Source organism: Pezoporus flaviventris, unplaced genomic scaffold (assembly GCF_033815535.1).
Source record: "Pezoporus flaviventris isolate CSIRO_AGI_PZ_B2104156 unplaced genomic scaffold, CSIRO_AGI_Pfla_v1 ptg000038l, whole genome shotgun sequence".
NCBI lineage: Eukaryota > Metazoa > Chordata > Aves > Psittaciformes > Psittacidae > Pezoporus > Pezoporus flaviventris.
Genome location: NW_026892586.1, coordinates 587,064 through 605,250, shown reverse-complemented (window position 1 = coordinate 605,250; position 18,187 = coordinate 587,064). Strand labels below are relative to the sequence as shown.

The window sequence follows — 18,187 nt, the reverse complement described above, 5'->3', positions numbered from 1 at the left end:
TAAAATTGGAGGGGTGGGGAAGAAATGCCCTTGCATGTATATATGAGCATTCAGAACCTCTGCCTCCAAAAAACTGATTCCACCTGCTGTCTTCTGGCAGTCTGCATGCAAGTCTTCATGCATTTCTGAGAATAAGGGTAATAATTTAACTAATTTGCTTAAAGACTGAACTTGAGTCTCTTTGCAGGAAGGAGCATGCTGGAGCTAAAACCTCTAGAGAGAGACGCATCATTGAGCTCTTTCTAGAGTTACTATTTCTATCAGCTAGCTGTCTGTTCCAAGTTCTGGGATGTTGTTTTGTTTGGGGCTTTTTGGTGAGATTTCTTTAATAAAAGTACTTGTGCTATTTTCTTCTGAAGGAGAGAAGCCATATGAATGTTACATCTGCCATGCTCGCTTCACTCAGAGTGGGACCATGAAGATGCACATTTTGCAGAAGCACACGGAGAATGTGGCCAAATTTCACTGTCCTCACTGTGATACTGTTATAGCAAGAAAGAGTGACTTGGGTATGTATCTCACAGATATTCTCCAGAATTAGAGCTTGCATAACCCAACTGCTGTCTCTTCTAACCTAATACTTGTGGTAACTGTACAATATGAAGAACAGGCTTAGATGTGTGGCTGGTAATACAACCTTTCAGCTTGCAGTAGCTGCTGCAAACTGTAAGAACTTTCAGTTTCTTTTCATTCTTTGAAAATGTAGCATGTTTTCCAAGCATACAGGGCAAGCTACTGTTTTCAGCCTATAGATGCAAGGCATTTATTGAACTTGGACTGAGATTACAATTGTATATGGTTTGGGGTCTAAAAAAGCATAAAATCATAGAATGGGTTGGGGTTGGAAGGGACCTTAAAGAACATCTGGTGACCTCCTGCATGTTGAAGGCCATTAAGTTTCATGCAGAGATACTTTCATCAAGCTAAAAGGTTTGAATTAGACCAAACAGTTTAATTTTCCAGGATGTGGAGCTGTGTGCCACAGACAGAGTAGGAGAAACTGAGTTGCCACAAGAGCCCTGAGTCCTTGCAGTAGGAAGGTCTTGATCTAGTGAACAGTACACAGTGTGATTTCAGCAGGGAAGCTCTCATGTTCTACAAGAAGGTGAAAAATATCATGCCCAGAGCAGCTGTGGAGAAGGAAGAAGACATGATTTGGTATAACTTTGTCTGTAAACGGAACATCACCCAAATAATGGGAAGGCAGGTTCCCTTCCAGTAAAGGCAAGTGTAAATTGCTACAACGAGAAGCAGTTTGAGAGGATGTCAGTCAGTTGATGTCAGGAGCAAATGAGCTGACTTACAACAGGGGAAAACTGATGCTAGCTATGAATTATTCTTCTAATAATGCTTTAATCTACCCTAAGCTACCTTGTGCAGCTGTGGTATGCTCTTAATTGAAGGATTTGAAATAAATTATTAAAACCTCTGTTGGGGATTATCTGGTGGTATCCCTGTTGCCTTCTAGCCCTGTCACTCTGACTTCTAATACTGCAGGAAATCATTTTTTCCCCTGCTGTATTACCTTGCCTCTGGCTGTATCCGGGCAATTCTGATTACTCTTAAGCATAGACAAGGCCCTTAGTGACATAGTTTAGTGGTGGCCTTGGCAGTGCTGGATTAACGGTTGGACTTGATAATCTTAAAGGTCTTTTCCAACCTAGTTGTTTCTATGATTCTATAGCAGTCCACAAGACTCTAGCTTGACGATCGCATGTTATCAAATGCAAGTATTTCATACTAGGACAGATTGTGACTAATAAATCTAGAATCCTGTGGAAAACCTTGATGGAATTTTCCTGCAAGCCCTTTCTGTCGAGAGAGAAATTGTTCTTGTTGCTTTTTATTACAAATCTTTTAGGTCTTTAGTTGCATCCTAAATTAACTATTTTACTTTTTTGGCTTGAGCTCAAGAGAATATGGAGGGAAGGTCTCCAAGGGGACTTTAGGCTAATCTTTTGTGTTTAGAAAGCCATGGTGGTTAAAGCCTCTGATTCTTTTGCTTCCAGGTGTCCACTTGCGAAAGCAGCATTCCTACATTGAGCAGGGCAAGAAGTGTCGCTACTGTGATGCCGTGTTCCACGAGCGGTATGCCCTCATACAGCATCAGAAGTCTCACAAGAATGAGAAGCGCTTCAAGTGTGACCAGTGTGATTATGCATGCAGACAGGTAAGCTGGTGGGACTGGTGTTGGAACAGGAGCTGAAAGTAGGAGGTGGAGATATTGGATGTTAAGTTTTACTGGCTGTTAAGTTTGACCAGCTGTCAAGATCAAATTAGTGCTTTAAACCTTTTGAAGGGTATGAAGGGAAAATTCAGTGGCCTTTGCTTCTTGGTGTAGTGCTCCCCTGTAGAGAAATGTCTCCTAAGCTACAATCTTGATGTTCCTGTTGAAAAAGTGATTAGAGTCCATCCAGGATGGAAGTAGCTAGGACTGAATATGCCATCAATCAGGATGATTCTCACATTCCTGTAGAATCATCCTTTTCTTGATATTAAGGAAAAAGTTTCAGCTTCCTTTTAGCTGAAAACTTGCTCTTCTGTATCCATATGTCTTGTGTTCTCAAGCTACTTCTCCCATCTTGCTTGTCCCTGTCAGGAGCGGCACATGGTCATGCACAAACGGACCCATACTGGAGAAAAGCCTTATGCCTGTAGCCATTGTGATAAAACCTTCCGTCAGAAACAGCTCCTCGATATGCACTTCAAACGATACCATGATCCCAACTTTGTCCCTGCTGCCTTTGTCTGTTCCAAGTGTGGCAAAACATTCACTCGCAGGGTAAGGGAATACATGAATTGTAGGTGGAATGGGTGGAATTGGGGTGGAAAGAGGCTTTTAGCCAAGGGGAGTGGAACATGGTTACCCAAAAGGAAAGGTGGGTGAGGTACAGGGCACACAATATTAATCTTTTAAATAGAGCATTTCTTTCAGAGAGGAAAAGATATGGGGAGACCTGGTATACAGAATTAGTACTAGCGCTTATTCACTTTGACATCATAAGCAATGGGAAAATGCAAACTTTATTCATAAAAGTTAATGAAATGAAATTTACCCAAAAAAACGTTATCAGGAATGTGTTTGAAAATACAGAGTCAGAATATCTGATCTTGAATTCAATGCATGTTGTATTTTTTGTTGTGTGTTTAATCTTCTGCTGAGTAGAACACAATGGCCAGACATGCTGATAACTGCTCTGGCCTAGATGGTGGGGAAGGAGAGAATGGAGGAGAAACAAAGAAGGGCAAACGTGGCCGAAAAAGAAAGATGCGGTCTAAGAAAGAAGATTCCTCTGACAGTGGTAAGAAACAGCTCAGTACATTGAGAACTACAGGCATGCGAGTCACTTAATTTGCCTGTTCTGCAGGTTGGCTCTGGCACTTGAAAGGCTTTTATCTAGTTGGCAAGCAGAAAATGATAGTACATGGTCAAGTATGGAGGGTACCATAAAGGTGGTGAGACACTGGAGAATGCATTGCCCCTGTCAGTGTTCAGTGTCAGGCTGGATGGAGCTTGGAGCAACCTGGTCTAGTGGAAGGTGTCTTTACCTGTGGCAGGGGGTTGGAACTGGATGAGCTTTAGGCTCCCTTCCAGACCAAACCATTCTGTGGTCCTGAGAGGTGGTCCTTAAACTCGCTAAGAAAAGCTGCCTGGAGGTTGATGCCTGGGATCCTGGGCAGGATGGAGGCTTGTTTCAGCAGATATGTGTAATATCATGGCTACTGTAAGCTTCTCTAGAACAGACATGACAAACTGCAGCAGATAGTGATCCCCCTCGCTGCAGTACTGTTTGTGAAGGAAGAACTTGGGCATAGTCCTGAGGGAAAACTTAGTCATGTCTTGAACAGTAAAATCCAAGTAGGGTCTTGAGACCAGCCAGTTCCAAGATGATTCTGCAAAAGCAGTGTTGCTGAGGAATTAGGCTTTCATCTGGAGTGCTTTATGCAGATAATCAAGGAGTGTAGGTTGGAAGAATGGGGATATTTCTGGCTAGAGAATGTGTATCTGAAATTCTTCTGTGGCAAATGGTTTTATAGGATGAGTGTGGTCAAATGGCTTGTGCAAAACTTGACTGACTCCATAGAAATAACATGACTTTAAGCACTTAATTGGTATCACAGACACAGGGTTGGATGGCTCCTATGACTGGAATGTTGGAATGGACGGTTACAGGCATTTTAGAAAAGACAGGCCTGGCAGACAGGGAGGGGGAGTCGCTATTCGTGTCAGTGATGGGCTGGAGAGTATGGAACTCTGGGGGCAGGTGAGCAGTCAACAGAGAGCTTGTGGGTCAGGGTCAAAGGGAGAACAGCGATGGGGGACATTATTGTGGGGATCTGTTACAGACCGTCTGACCAAGAGGACTCTGGATGAAGCACTCAATAGAGAGGTAGGATCAGCCTCATGCTCAAAGGCCCTTGTCCTCATGGGGGACTTCAACCACCCTGACATATGTTGGAGGGATGGTACAGCCCAGCAGAAGGAATCCAGGAGGGTCCTCGATTGTGTGGAAGACAACTTCCTTCTGCAAGTAATAGAGGAGCCAACAAGGAGAGGTGCCATGCTTGACCTCATGCTCACCAACAGGAAGGGGCTGGTTGGAAATGTGACGTTCCAGGGCAGCCTTGGATGCAGCGATCATGAGATGGTAGAATTCGAGATCCTCAGGACAGTGAGAAGAGCAAGCAGCAAGCTCACTGCTCTGGACTTCAGGAGAGCAGACTTCGGCCTCTTCAGGAACCTGCTTCGGAAGGTTCCATGGGATATAGCCCTAGAGGGCAGGGGGGGCCAAGACTGTTGGTTAATATTCAAGGATCACCTACTATAAGCTCAGGAGTGTTGCTTCCCAACTAGAAGGAAGTGCAGCCGGAGGGCCCGGAAACCTCCTTGGATGGATAGGGAGATGCTGAGGAAACGCTGAAGGAAAAAAGAGGCTTATAAAAGGTGGAAGCAAGGACAGGTAGCCTGGGAAGAATACAGGGATGTTGTCTGGAAAGCTAAGGACCAGGTTAGGAAAGGTAAGAGCCAGTTAATATTAAACTTGGCTAGGGATGTTAAGGATAACAGGAAGGGATTCTATAGGTATGTAGCAAATAAAAGATAGACTAGGGACAAGGTAGGCCCCCTCTGGAAGCTATTGGGAGAACTTGTTACCCTGGATTTGGAGAAGGCTGAGGTTCTTAATGACTTCTTTGCCTTAGTCTTCATTGGCAAAGGCTCTGACCACACCACCCAAGTCTTGGAAGGCAGATGCAGGGACTGTGAGAATGAAGACATTAGGCCCACTGTAGCAGAGCATTTGGTTTGAGACCATCTTAAGAACCTAAACATACACAAGTCCATGGGACCTGATGAAATCCATCTGTGGGTCCTGAAGGACCTGTTGAATGAAGTTCTGTCGTGGTTTAAACCCAGCCGGACAGCTCATTGACTCACTCCCCTCTCCTTTTCCTCCCTCTTTTTTTCTTCCCCCCGAAGAAAAAATGAGTCCGACCCAGAAGACCCCATGTCCTTCCGGGTAACTCCCAGTGACCCCCCCCACCCCGGGCATGATGTGCTGTGGTATGGAATACATCTTTGGCTAGCTTGGGTCAGGTGTCTTGTCTCTGTTTCCTTCCGGCTTCCCCTCCTCCCTGGCAGAGCATGAGACTCACGAAGTCCTTGGTCAGGGTAAACATTACTTAGTAACAACTGAAAACATTGGTGTTAACAGCACTGTTCCCAGGCTGAAAGTCAAAGCACAACGCTGCACCAGCTACCAAGAAGGAGAAAAATTGACTGCTACTGCTAAACCCAGGACAGTATCCACCCCTTATTCCATACCATTCATGTCATGCTCAGATCCCACATTTTCAATATACCATCACTCTCACATATATATACATCCACATATACACACAGACCGAGAGAAAGAGATCATTTGCTTAGTGCATGGACCAATCCCTATAATGCTGCCGAGTCCATTCGGTCCATGATGTCAGGTTCCATCTCTTGTAACAGTCTTTCAGGGCAGGAAAGGCTGTGTGCTGTGTTGGTATACATGAGGAGCTGGGTAAATCATATCATCCCTCAATTGTTCGAGATCCTGGGACAATTTTTCCAGAGCTGAGATGATGGAAGGGGTGAGATTGTCTTCGACCTCTCAGAGTTTATGAATCATTTCATCCACTGTTAGTGGTACTGTGTCATTCCAGGTTACTGTTGCCAGTGAATGGGCATATGATGACGGTGCATTCCGTGTAAGTTTTTGCCACATGGGTCGTGTACATTTGATTTCATCTGGGTCTATGGGTATATCCCTGTTATTTGGCTTGATGTGATAGATCATCTCTATGATGGCCGATTCCCTCAGAGACTGGATGCCTTTGTCTAAAGTAGTCCACTTGGCTGAATGACTCATAACATCGTCCTTGTATGGAAACCTTTCTTTCACAGCTGCCAAGAGCCGCCTCCAAAGGCTGAGGGACTTTTTCTCTCTTGCAATTGCTTTGTCAATTCCCCCTTCTCTAGCAAGTGATCCCAGCTGCTTGGCTTCTGTACCTTCTAGTTCATGACCATTGGCCCCATTGGCCCAGCATCGGAGCAACCAGGTGATGATGTGCTCCCCTGGTTGACGGGTAAAATCATTTTGCGTATTCTGTAGCTTGGTTGAGGTCCAAGGTCGAGAAGTAATCTCTTCTTCTTCGTCATGTGATGATGACTCCTGATCAAATGCTGGACCGGGTGGTGAATACATTGTTTCTTCATCTTGCTTCACCTTTCTTGCGTCTTGTTTGGTTTTTCTCTTGCGTACAGGGGCAACCGATATTGGTACCAATTGGTCCTCTGGTTTAGCTGAAGTGATTATCACTGTGGTTTGAGTAGGGACTGTATTTGTTGCTGGTGGTGGTGTAGCTGCTGTGCTTGGAGCTGGGGTAACCGCGCTGTCTGTTGCAGTTGAAGTTTGAGCAGCTGCTGTACTTGCCACTGGGCACTTCATTGCAGCCAGAGTTTGAGTAGAGACTCTACTTGTTGTTGGGGGTGGTGTAGCTGCTGTGCTTGGAGCTGGAGTAGCTGCGCTGACTGTTGCTCTGCTTCCATGGCTGCAACCACCCCCACAGGGCATTTGCCACTATCCATGAGTCACTGTACAGATAAAGTACTGGCCATTTTTCTCATTCAGCAATGTCCAGGGCCAGCTGGATGGCTTTCACCTTGGCAAAGTGACTCGATTCGCTCTCTCCTTCAGCACTTCCTGAAACTTGTCGTTGAGGACTCCATACGGCTGCCTTCCATCTCCGTTGCTTTCCCACAATACGGCAGCACCCATCAGTAAACAAGGCATACTGCTTTTCACTTTCTGACAGTTTATTATATCGTGGGGCCTCTTCAGCACGCATCATCTCCTCCTCTGGTGATATTCCAAAATCTTTGCCCTCTGGCAAGTCCATCCACTTCTAGGATGCCTGGACGATTGGGATTTCCTATTCAATATCGTTGTGTAATTAGTGTGGCCCACTTACTCCATGTAGCATCGGTTGCATGATGTGCAGAGGAGGCCCTGCCTTTGAATATCCAACCCCGCATAGGCAAACAGGGTGCCAGGAGGAGCTGTGCTTCAGTGCCAGTCACTTCTGAAGCAGCTCAAACCCTTTCATAGGCTGCCAGTATCTCTTTCTCAGTGGGAATATAGCTGGCCGCAGACCCTCTGTATCCCCGTCTCCAAAAGCCGCGGGGTCGACCTCAAGTCTCCCATGGAGCTTTCTGCCAGAGGCTCCAGGTAGGACCATTCTCCCCAGCTGTGGTGTAGAGTACATTTTTCACATCTGGCCCTGTCTGGACTGGTCCAAGGGCTACTGCATGAACTATCTCTCGTTTAATTTGTTCAAAAGCTTGTTGCTGCTCAGGGCCCCATTTAAAATCATTCTTCTTCCAGGTCACATGATAGAGAGGGCTTACAATCAAACTATAATTTGGGATGTGCATTCTCCAGAACCCCACAACACCCAAGAAAGCTTGTGTTTCTTTCTTATTAGTTAGTGGAGACATTTCTGTTATCTTGTTGATCACATCTGTGGGGATCTGGCGACATCCATTTTGCCATTTTATTCCCAAAAATTGAATCTCCTGTGCAGGTCCCTTGACCTTACTCCGTTTTATGCCAAAACTGGCTTTCAGCAGGATTGGGATTATTTTCCTCCCTTTCTCAGAAACTTCTTCCGCTGATGATCTTTAAGGTCCTTTCCAACCTTAACTATTCTGTTTCTGTATTGCCCCACACAATAATGTCATCAGTGTATTGCAGGTGTTCTGGAGCTTGCCCCTGTTCCAGTGCAGTCTGGATCAGTCTATGGCAGATGGTAGGTCTGTGTTTCTACCCCTGGGGCAGTCAGTTCCAAGCGTACTGGACGCCCCTCCAAGTAAAAGCAAACTGTGGCCTGCACTCTGCTGCCAAAGGAATTGAGAAAAATGCATTGGCAATATCAGTCGTGGCATACCACTTGGCTGCCTTTGACTTTAATTCATACTGAAGTTCTAGCATGTCTGATATGGCAGCACGGTGTTGTGAATTCAGGCCATGATAATCTACTGTTAGTCTCCACTCTCCATTAGACTTTTGCACTGGCCATATTTGGCTACTAAAGGGCGAGCGGGTCCTACTGAGCACTCCTTGGCTCTCTAGTCTACAGATCAGCTGATGGATGGGAATGGGGGAGTCTTGGTTGGCGCGTTATTGCTGCGGGTGCACTGTTGTGGTCGCGATTGGCGCTTGTTCTTTGACTTTTAGCAACCCCACAACAGAAGGATTTTCTGAGAGACCACACAAGGTGGACAGATGCTTCATTTCCTGTGTCTCCAAAGCAGCAACACCAAAAGCCCATTGGTATCCTTTTGGGTCTTTGAAGTACCCTCTCCTGAGGTAGTCTATGCCAAGGATGCATGGAGCCTCTCCCATCAGTCACAATGGGATGCTTTTGCCACTTCTTCCCAGTCAGGCTGATTTCAGCCTCCACTGCAGTCAACTCTTGGGATTCTCCTGTCACCCCAGAAATATGGGTTCCACCCCTTGACAGCTTGATGGCCTCAGGGTACAGTGTGCACTGGTATCTACTAGAGCCTTATACTCCTGTGGGGCTAATGTGCCAGGCCACCTGCTCCACACAGTCCAGTAAACCTGATTGTGCCCTACCTCCACCTGGCTGGAGGCAGGGCCCTTCTAATAGTCATCACAATAGTGGTCACTTAAGTCTTGTACAAAGCAATTAGTCTTACCACAGGAGCTGGATTTAAAATCATCTCTTCCATTCCATCTGGGAACCTGTTCACCAGGGACTGAAGCCACAGCTTTCATGGGATGATCAGCCTTGACCTTTGTTCTCCTCTTCAATTCATGCTTCTTTTCCTCCAGGGCTGAGGTAGGTTTTCTGTTACACTTCCTCATGTCTTTTCTGTGATCCCCCAGGTAAAACCATAGAGTGGCCTGTGGCATGTACCTCCTGTGTCTTCTCTCTCAAGCAGTAGGATGCTTTTTGTTAATAGCTGAGATCTGGATTGGTACATGTGTGGAGCTGGATAGATTGGAGAGATTGTCACTCAGTTTTTTGAACCCCTGGGACAGTTTTTCCATAGCTGAAATGATGGAAGGGGTGAGATTGTCTTCGACTTCTCGGAGTTTATGAATCATTTCATTCACTTTTAGTGGTACTTCGTCAAGCCAAGTTATTGCTGCCAATGAATGGGCATGTGATGATGGTGCACTCCTTGTAAATTTCCGCTACATGGGTCATGTCCATTCGATTTCATCTGGATCTCCAGATACATTCCCGGTATGTGGCCTATGATAGATCATTTATAGAATGGCTACTTCCCTCAGAGACTGGATGCCTTTCTCTAGAGTAGTCCAGTTGGCCGAATGACTCATAACATCGTCTTTGTACAGAAACCTTTCTTTCAGCTGTCTCCAAAGGCTGAGGGACCATTTCTCTTTTGCAATTGCTTTGTCAATTCCCCCTTCCCTAGCAAGTGATCCCAACTGCTTGGCTTCCCTACCTTCTAGTTCGTGACCATCGGCCCCATTGGCCCAGCATCGGAGCAACCAGGTGACGATGTGGTCCCTTGGATGACGCCTGAAATCTTTTCGCATATTCTGTAGTTCAGTTGAGGTCTCGATCAAGAAGTCACCTCTTCTTTTTCCTCTAATCCACATAATAATAACTCTTGTTCGGATGCTGTCCCCACTAGTATGTGTATTGGTTCTTCATCTTTCTTCTCTGTACAGGTTGCTTTTTGTGCCTCTTGTTTGCTTTTCCCCTTGCATAGAGGGGCAACTGATATTGTCATGAATTGGTCCTTTGGTTTAGCTGCAGTGATTATCACAGAATCACAGAATCCCAAGGGTTGGAAGGGACCTCAGAAGATCATCTAGTCCAACCCCCCTGCAAGAGCAGGGTAACCTAGAGTACATCACACAGGAACTTGTCCAGGCGGGCCTTGAATATCTCCAACGTAGGAGACTCCACAACCCCCCTGGGCAACCCGTTCCAGTGCTCTGTCACTCTCACAGTAAAGAAATTTTTCCTGATGTTCACATGGAACCTCCTATGCTCCAGTTTACCCCCATTGCCCCTTGTCCTATCACTGCACATCACTGAAAAAAATCTAGCTCCATCATCCTGACACTCACCCTTTACATATTTGTAAACATTGATGAGGTCACCCCTCAGTCTCCTCTTCTCCAAGCTAAAGAGACCCAGCTCCCTCAGCCTCCCCTCATAAGGGAGATGTTCCACTCCCTTAATCATCTTTGTGGCTCTGCGCTGGACTCTTTCAAGCAATTCCCTGCCCTTCTTGAACTGAGGGGCCCAGAACTGGACACAATAATCCAGATGCGGCCTCACCAAGGCAGAGTAGAGGGGGAGGAGAACCTCTCTTGACCTACTAACCACAACCTTTCTAATGCACCCTAGGATGCCATTGGCCTTCTTGGCCACAAGGGCACATTGCTGGCTCTTCACCTTTGAAGGTGCTGGATAGTGTTGAAAAGGGCTCTGTAAGCATAGGCCAAGCCCCAGCATATTGCCATGATTTGTCCCTTTCTGGTATAACCAGGATGTCAACACACCTCCTTTAAATGTTTCACTAGTTTTTCCAGATTTTGCAATTGTTCAGTAGTGAAGTTCCAAAGCACTGGAGGGGCCCAGTGGCTTAGATACTTGCCTATATTATCCCCCACACCCTGCCACTCATGACTGTCCAGCCTCGAGGAAAACTTCTTGGTCCTCCTGTATTGTCATCTAATCCTAGACAAGACCCAAACCCAACTCTGCTTAACTTTTGACTTCAGACAAAATGGTTGTGGGTAAAACACATTCTGTATGTGTGCCAACATGCTGATCCCCATCACAATGAGCAGGCAGGTCTCGAGGGTACCCAAAGGCATTCAAAATCTTCAGAACTCTCAAATGATGCTGTAAACGGTCTGGTGGGGGAGCTGGGGGTGTAAGGCAATGTCTTCCTCATAGCTTGACCATCCGAGGAGGGGAAAAAAAGATGTGTAATGGCTAAACACTTCCATTATATACCTCTCAAAGCATAGAGGTGGTGACCACACTGGGAACACAAGCCAGATCAGTTTCATGATCAGTCTATTGTATTACAAGTCTTTGCCATGAAGTACAGTGAAACAAAAACCTTAGCCCTGGCCTGAAAGCCAATAAACACTAACAAAGCAAATAATGGCTCTAAGTAAAGTAGGACATGCTGAAATTCTGAGATGAAGAGCAACAACTTTGAGAGCCAATAAATCAAAATTGTGATGAGTGACTATTAATCTGAAACAATGAATGCTTATTACAAATATGATTAGACACACTCTGGTCAGATCTGTCATTATCTCAACCCTTTGTGCCCCACGTTGGGTGCTACAAAGAGCTGTTGTGGTTTAAGCTCAGCCGGTAACTCAGAACTGCGCAGCCTCTTGCTCACTCCCCCCCTTCTTTCTTCCCCCGCTCCCAGAGGGATGGGGAGGAGAATCGAAAGAATATAACTCCCACAGGTTGAGATAAGAACAATCCAGTAACTAAGGTATAATGTGAAACTACTACTGCTATCACCAATAATAATAATGTTAAGGGAAATAACATAGGAAGAGAACATAACCACTCACCACCCACTAACTGATACCCAGCCTGACTTGAACAGCGATCTAGCCCTTCTTGGGTAATTACCCCCAGTTTATATACTGGGCATGATGTGCTGTGGTATGTAATGCCTCTTGGTTAGTTTGAGTCAGGTGTCCTGTTTCTGCTTCCTCCTGGCAGAGCATGAGACTCATAAAGTCCTTGGTCAAAGTAAAGATTACTTAGCAAGACCTAAAAACATTAGTGTTATCAGTGTTGTTCCCAGGCTGAAAGTCAAAAACACAGCACTGCACCAGCTACTAAGAAGGAGAAAAATGACTGCTATAGCTGAAACCCAGGACAGAGGCAACAAGTAAAATAACTGCCTTGATAGAAGGTAGTTTAAAATGTGGGATTCTGAGGTATCTAAGTTTTAATATGTGATTTGTGGGCTTTTTGGGAGGCTAGCTTATTCTGAAACCCTGAATCTTGTTTAGTTGATAAGGTCTGGATTCAGAACAGTGGTTCATGATTGTGGCTTAGACTCTGTGACAGAGAGAATCCCTTCAGTCTCAGATGGGTTGGCAAGTCTGGGTTGACTTTCTCGGGAACCATTTGATCCACGTGAAAAGCTGGCTAGTGTGAGCTGGGTAGTGTTAAGGAAGAGCTCCTAACCAGGTTCCCAGGAGAATTGCATTATCCAGGGTTGTGTTTAGATCTGTGGTTTCATGTGTTTTGGCAACTGCTAAATATCTAGAAGTGGTGAGTAAGGCTATGACACAAGAGACCCACCCTATGGTGATGGGAAATGGCAAATAATGTGTTTGTTTCCCATCTGGGGGGGACTTATAATGTTTCCCAATATTTGATAGTCAGGTGATAGACCTCGAGTTGAGAGGGCAGTGTAACGAAGCCATGAGAAACTCATAAACAGTTGGGGAATATTCCTCGGGTGACTGTAAAATAATGCAGCATGTACATCCCTCAGTGTACAGAAGGGACAGTTTTTGGGGGAGGGTTGGTCCCCTTTAGTCAGATAAACAGAAGTGTGCCTTTTGCAGTGGCTCTTCTGTTCACGGGACACCTTTACAAATGTAAGGGCCATTCTTTTGCTGTCCAAACAATATTATCTTATTCAACACCTCTTTCAGCTTTTTGTCTGCTTTGGTTTTGCCCCAGGCATTCTGAACACATCAGTGGTGCTAACCTAGTAGCTTTCAGGAGTCTTCTGAAGAATAAAGGGTAGAGTACTAAGCTCAGTGAACAACATAAAAGTTGTTACAACCCCACAGCTTGCCATGAGGACTTTTGGAATTGGCTCCAAAATGCACTGAGGTGCAGAGTTGGATGTGAATGGGAGGTGCCATCACAAAGTCTTTGAGTAGTCAGGGCATTGTAAAATACTCTGTGTTAGACCCATCCTGCCTCTGAAGAGTGGTCTTGGGGAAGAGCCTCTTGGCCGCTGAGGTTGGTGAGCAGTATGTTGATAACCCTGGGAAGCATGGTGCATAGTCTTCAGGCTTGGACTCAGCCATAATGCTGAACAACTCCCAGTTTTGTGTGGTTCTGCCGTAGTCTGCTTGAGATTTTGAGGTCTTGGACAGAAGTCCTGGTGTCTGGGAGCTGCTACCCTGTTTTCCTATCTTAATGGACTGAAATATGTCATTGTCATTTATAGGATCATAGAATCACAGACTGGTTTGGGTTGGAAAGGACCTTAAAGTCATCTAGTTCCACCCCCCCCTGCCATAGGCAGGAACGCCTCACACTAGACCGTGTCATCCAAAGCTCTGCCCAACCTGGCCTTGAACACTGACAGGGATGGAGCATTTATCAGTTCTTTGGGCAACTTGTTCCAGTGCCTCACCACTCTCACAATAAAGAACTTTTTCCTTATATCTTATCTGAACTTCCCCTGTTTAAGTTTAAACCCATCACTACTTATCATATCGCTGCAGTCCCTGATGAAGAGTTTCTTGAGGGCTAGGAGACATGCTCTTGCATTCCTTGAGTTCTAGTGTTTCATAGAGAGACTGCAGTGACTGCTACTACTATTTATGTAACTGGCCCCTTTTATTCTCTTGCCCCTCCATTTTCCCCCACACTTACTCTTCTCCAAATCACCTCAGCCCATAAGTGTGATCCAGTACTGCCTTTTCCCTGCACCCTGTTGTGTCCCACCCCCAGCCAGCAGCTCTCCCATACCTCTTCATCTGAAATGTGATCTGGAGAACTGCTTGTAGTGGGATTCACACCTGGATGCTGGAGCTGATGGCTCTCCTGGGAGATGCTTGTTCCTCAGAAGTGGTTGCACCTGCCATTATTCACCCCTCTGCTCTTCTGGGTTGTGCAGGTGGGACTTTGGGCTGATGGCTCCTCTGATTGGCCTGGGAGTAGCCTGGAAGTATATTACTTGGTACCCCTCCTGCTATTGCCTCTCCAAGCTCCTTTGTGGATGTGCAGAGGAGTTGTTTTCACATAACCTAACATAATTCTGTTTACTTTTGCTTTCTGAAGTTCAGCTTGTTCTCTCTAATGTGAGGGTAACCGACTAATAGTCTGTGCCACCAGCTTCTCCTCAAAGGTCTTGGTTGCTGCCTTTCTTATCAGAGTTGACTCTTTTTGGATGAGGATTTGATGGTGCTTCTCTGTAGATGGATGGTTTCATTCTTGTTTAAGCTGAAGACTTACCTGATATAACTTTTCTTACAGAGGAGAATGCTGAACCAGATTTGGATGATAATGAAGATGAGGAGGAGACAGCGGTAGAAATTGAGGCTGAACCAGAAGTTGAGCAAGAGGCTCCTGCACCACCTCCTAGTAAGAAACGAAGAGGAAGACCACCAGGCAAAGCTGCCACCCAACCAAAACAATCCCAGCGTAAGTCACCAACCGAAGCCGGTGTTACGCTGCTTGCTTGAGCTGCCTTTTCCTTGGATTTAGCAGTTCTTGTAGGAGAACTGCTTCCCAAGATGATTATTTAAAAAGTAGGTAACTGTACTTGTCTCTGCTTTGCTAAGAACTCACCTTCCATGTGAAATCTGTTGCAAGGGTTTCCTAGTCATGAGGGAACATAGACACTATGTTAAAAGGAGAGGACTTTTTTTTTTTTTCCCCCCTGTTAGGAAAACAAGGACTGGACTACCTGTGGGCACTTCTGTAGGTATTACCCCAAACCAACATGCTTCAGGCCTGTAGTTCTAAGCACAGTGTCAGTGCAGATGTTGTTTCAACTCTGCAGAGCTTTTTCTGTAAAGCTAGACATCTGTAACTGCAAAGCCTGAGTAAATGAATTCTAGGAACAAAGCAGGAAGGGCAAATTTTTTCCTTTGAGGGGTAAGGATTTCCCCAGTGGCTTGTTTGGCTGCTCAGTGCTCACTAAGTATGGCCTGTGTCCTTCCTGGAATTACAGTTTATGCTGAATTCATCACTAGATTCCCCTGAATTTGAAGTTTTGCTTTATGCCCATACATTGCTATGCTCTTGTTTGTTGATTACTCTATAAAATCCATTGTCTGAATAATGCCTTAATATCAAAAGGCATACTGGAACTGTTGTAGTGGTGGCACATCTTCATACAGGGGCAAGAAAAAAATAGACACTTGATGCTTGGATGAATGAGGTGGGTTGAATCACTTGCCATTGATGTAGGAATGCGAGTTGTGGGCCTTTCCACAGAAGAGTCTTAACTTTCTACTGAGAAGTTATCTGGTAAGGGTTGCAGGCCAGCTGTAAAAAACCTGTTGTTCCCCCCTCCCCCCTTTGTGTTCTGCCCTTCTAGCTGCAGCAATCATTCAAGTTGAAGACCAGAACACTGGTGAAATTGAAAATATTATAGTTGAAGTAAAGAAAGAACCTGGTACGGAAACAGTAGAGGAAGAGGAGGAAGCTCAGCCTGCTGTAGTGGAAGCTCCCAATGGAGACATCACTCCTGAGATGATTCTTAGCATGATGGACCGGTGATGGAGGAAGACAACATTGGCTGACTGAACTGGCCTGGGCTGTGTTTAAGCGGCTCAAATCTATTTTTTCCTTTTATCTTTTTTTTGGCTTTGGGAAATGCATCATTTTAGACCATTTTACCAAACATACTGGGAAATAAAAAGTTCAAAATGATGTTAGAATGTGATTTAACTAGAACTTGCTTTTTTTGGTTATCATTACAGGATCATGGAATGTTAGGAAATACTTTGGAAATACTTTCCTGTGAGATGCTTGATTTAATTTTGTTCTGAACTGCATTGTAAAGCTGGTCCAAAGGCTGTGGGTACATGCACCAAGTTTTAATACACAAAAGCAGAAGCCTTGACTAGAGTATGTGGTAAACCACTCTGGACTTGGGAGGGTTATAGACTTTTAAAATGGTTTTTGCTTTTCCCCAAGTCGGCTGCACATGGTAATTTTGGCATGCTCCAACTGGTTTCTGTCCTTACTATGCTTTGCTTTCTGCAAAGCATTTCTGTAATGGTCAAGCTTGTAAATAACTTTATTTTTTACATTTTGATCTTTTTCCATTAAGAGGTATGCAAAAATGGAGTTTAAATAAACCCCAGTATTTTAATTCATTTCAAACTAAGTGACAAAAGAAATTGATAGGGTGTAAATGTTTGAAAAGCTGTTGATAACCAGTTGTGTAGAGAAGAGATATACCCAGACTATTGCTTGCAGACCAAGAGAAACCCCACACCTGAAATATGGTTTTGAAGCACACAGAAGTGGCATTTGGAACATGTATAATTAACCTTTTTGAGTTCTAATTTCATTACTATGTTTTCTTTGCTCTATCTTGTAGTTGTTTTTTGTGTTTATGAATCCTATGTTAAGGCAGAAGTGGTGATTTCTAAGTGGGTCACTGCAGCCCTCCAAACTTGGGCCAGGAAATTTTAATAGGTCAGTAATTCCACATTTTTGGATCTCTTGATAAAGATAAAAAGGAATAATGTGAAATACAAATGATGCCTGTATATGAACCATCACATGTTAAAATATGTAAGCTTTTTATAGAGCCTCAGTCTTGCTGATTTCAAACAAATTTTTCTTTTACGTATTGCTTTTAAGAGAGCTATCAGTTTAGCTATCAGACTCTAGGTTGATGCATTTTTGTACTTAGCTGTACTGTGTGATATTTTTCATTATTTTAGGAAGCCAACATGGGGAATAAAAAATAGCTATAAAATATGTAACGGGGTTTGAAAGCTGGGAAGGAGAATATACTGCTGTACAGCTAATAAATAATAACGGATTAACATGTGTGCTCACTGCCTGCTTTCTTTGTGGCTGTTCAGGGTGACCAGCCCAGCCTCACCATCTTGCACCAGGCATCTGCAAGGGGAGACCATACCTGGCAGTGTTCAAGGCCAGGTTGGACAGGGCTTGGAACAACTTGGTCTAGTGGAAGGTGTCTCTGCCCATGGCAGGGAGTTGGAACTGGATGAGCTTTAAGCTCCCTTCCAGCCCAAACCATTCTATGGTCCTGAGAGATGGTCCTTAAATTCACCAATAAAAACTGCCTGAAGGTTGATGCCTGGGATCCTGGGCAGGATGGAGGCTTGATTCAACAGGTGGGTGAGGTAAATGTCAGGGCTGCTTCTTCAAGGAAGGATAAATCCTCACACACTTTCTCAGTTGGACAAGGACTTTGTGTACTCAGAAGCTCAAAGATGTTTCAGACAGAGGCAGTGCGCTGGAGGAGATGTGATTTTGGGGAAGTCTAGAGTGAGGGAGGCTTTGTGGTGAGATGGAAAATGAAAGGTGACCTCAGAGCTGTAGGAGTGTCACCATCATCTCTTAAACACCATAGCTCAACCCACTGCTGACAAGTGGGGCATGAAGGATGCTGCAGTGGCTTTTGTTTGGCTTCGTTTTAACTGGTGACTTGTGATGGTGCCCCAAGGAGGTATCATGCATGCTCTGGCAGAGGTGTCTCATGGTCTGCATGAGCACTGCTGCAAGACCTCTGTCCATAGCAGCTTGTGCTGCTGTACCCAGGTCTGAGTGACCACAAGGGTGGTGTTTCCAGCTGTCTGTGTTCAGAGGGATGGTGGGCTGAAGAGAGCCTGTGAGGTCTACTTGTCCAAGGACCACAAGT

The 18,187-nt window shown here is 45.0% G+C and overlaps 1 protein-coding gene across 4 annotated transcripts in view; it reads left to right on the top strand.

Annotated features, from left to right (window-relative positions):
• Positions 1 to 17,345, top strand: part of LOC133275273 (transcriptional repressor CTCF-like) — a 47,400-nt gene extending 30,055 nt beyond the window's left edge. For all 4 annotated transcript variants that reach the window (XM_061465127.1, XM_061465124.1, XM_061465126.1 and 1 more), the window contains 6 exons: positions 360 to 509; positions 2,010 to 2,170; positions 2,600 to 2,782; positions 3,167 to 3,302; positions 14,812 to 14,979; positions 15,881 to 17,345. In XM_061465127.1, coding sequence (XP_061321111.1) covers positions 360 to 509; positions 2,010 to 2,170; positions 2,600 to 2,782; positions 3,167 to 3,302; positions 14,812 to 14,979; positions 15,881 to 16,062 — 980 coding nt within the window. In that variant the 3' untranslated portion in view covers positions 16,063 to 17,345. The remainder of the gene's footprint in view (positions 1 to 359; positions 510 to 2,009; positions 2,171 to 2,599; positions 2,783 to 3,166; positions 3,303 to 14,811; positions 14,980 to 15,880) is intronic.
• The last annotated feature ends 842 nt before the right edge of the window (positions 17,346 to 18,187 follow it).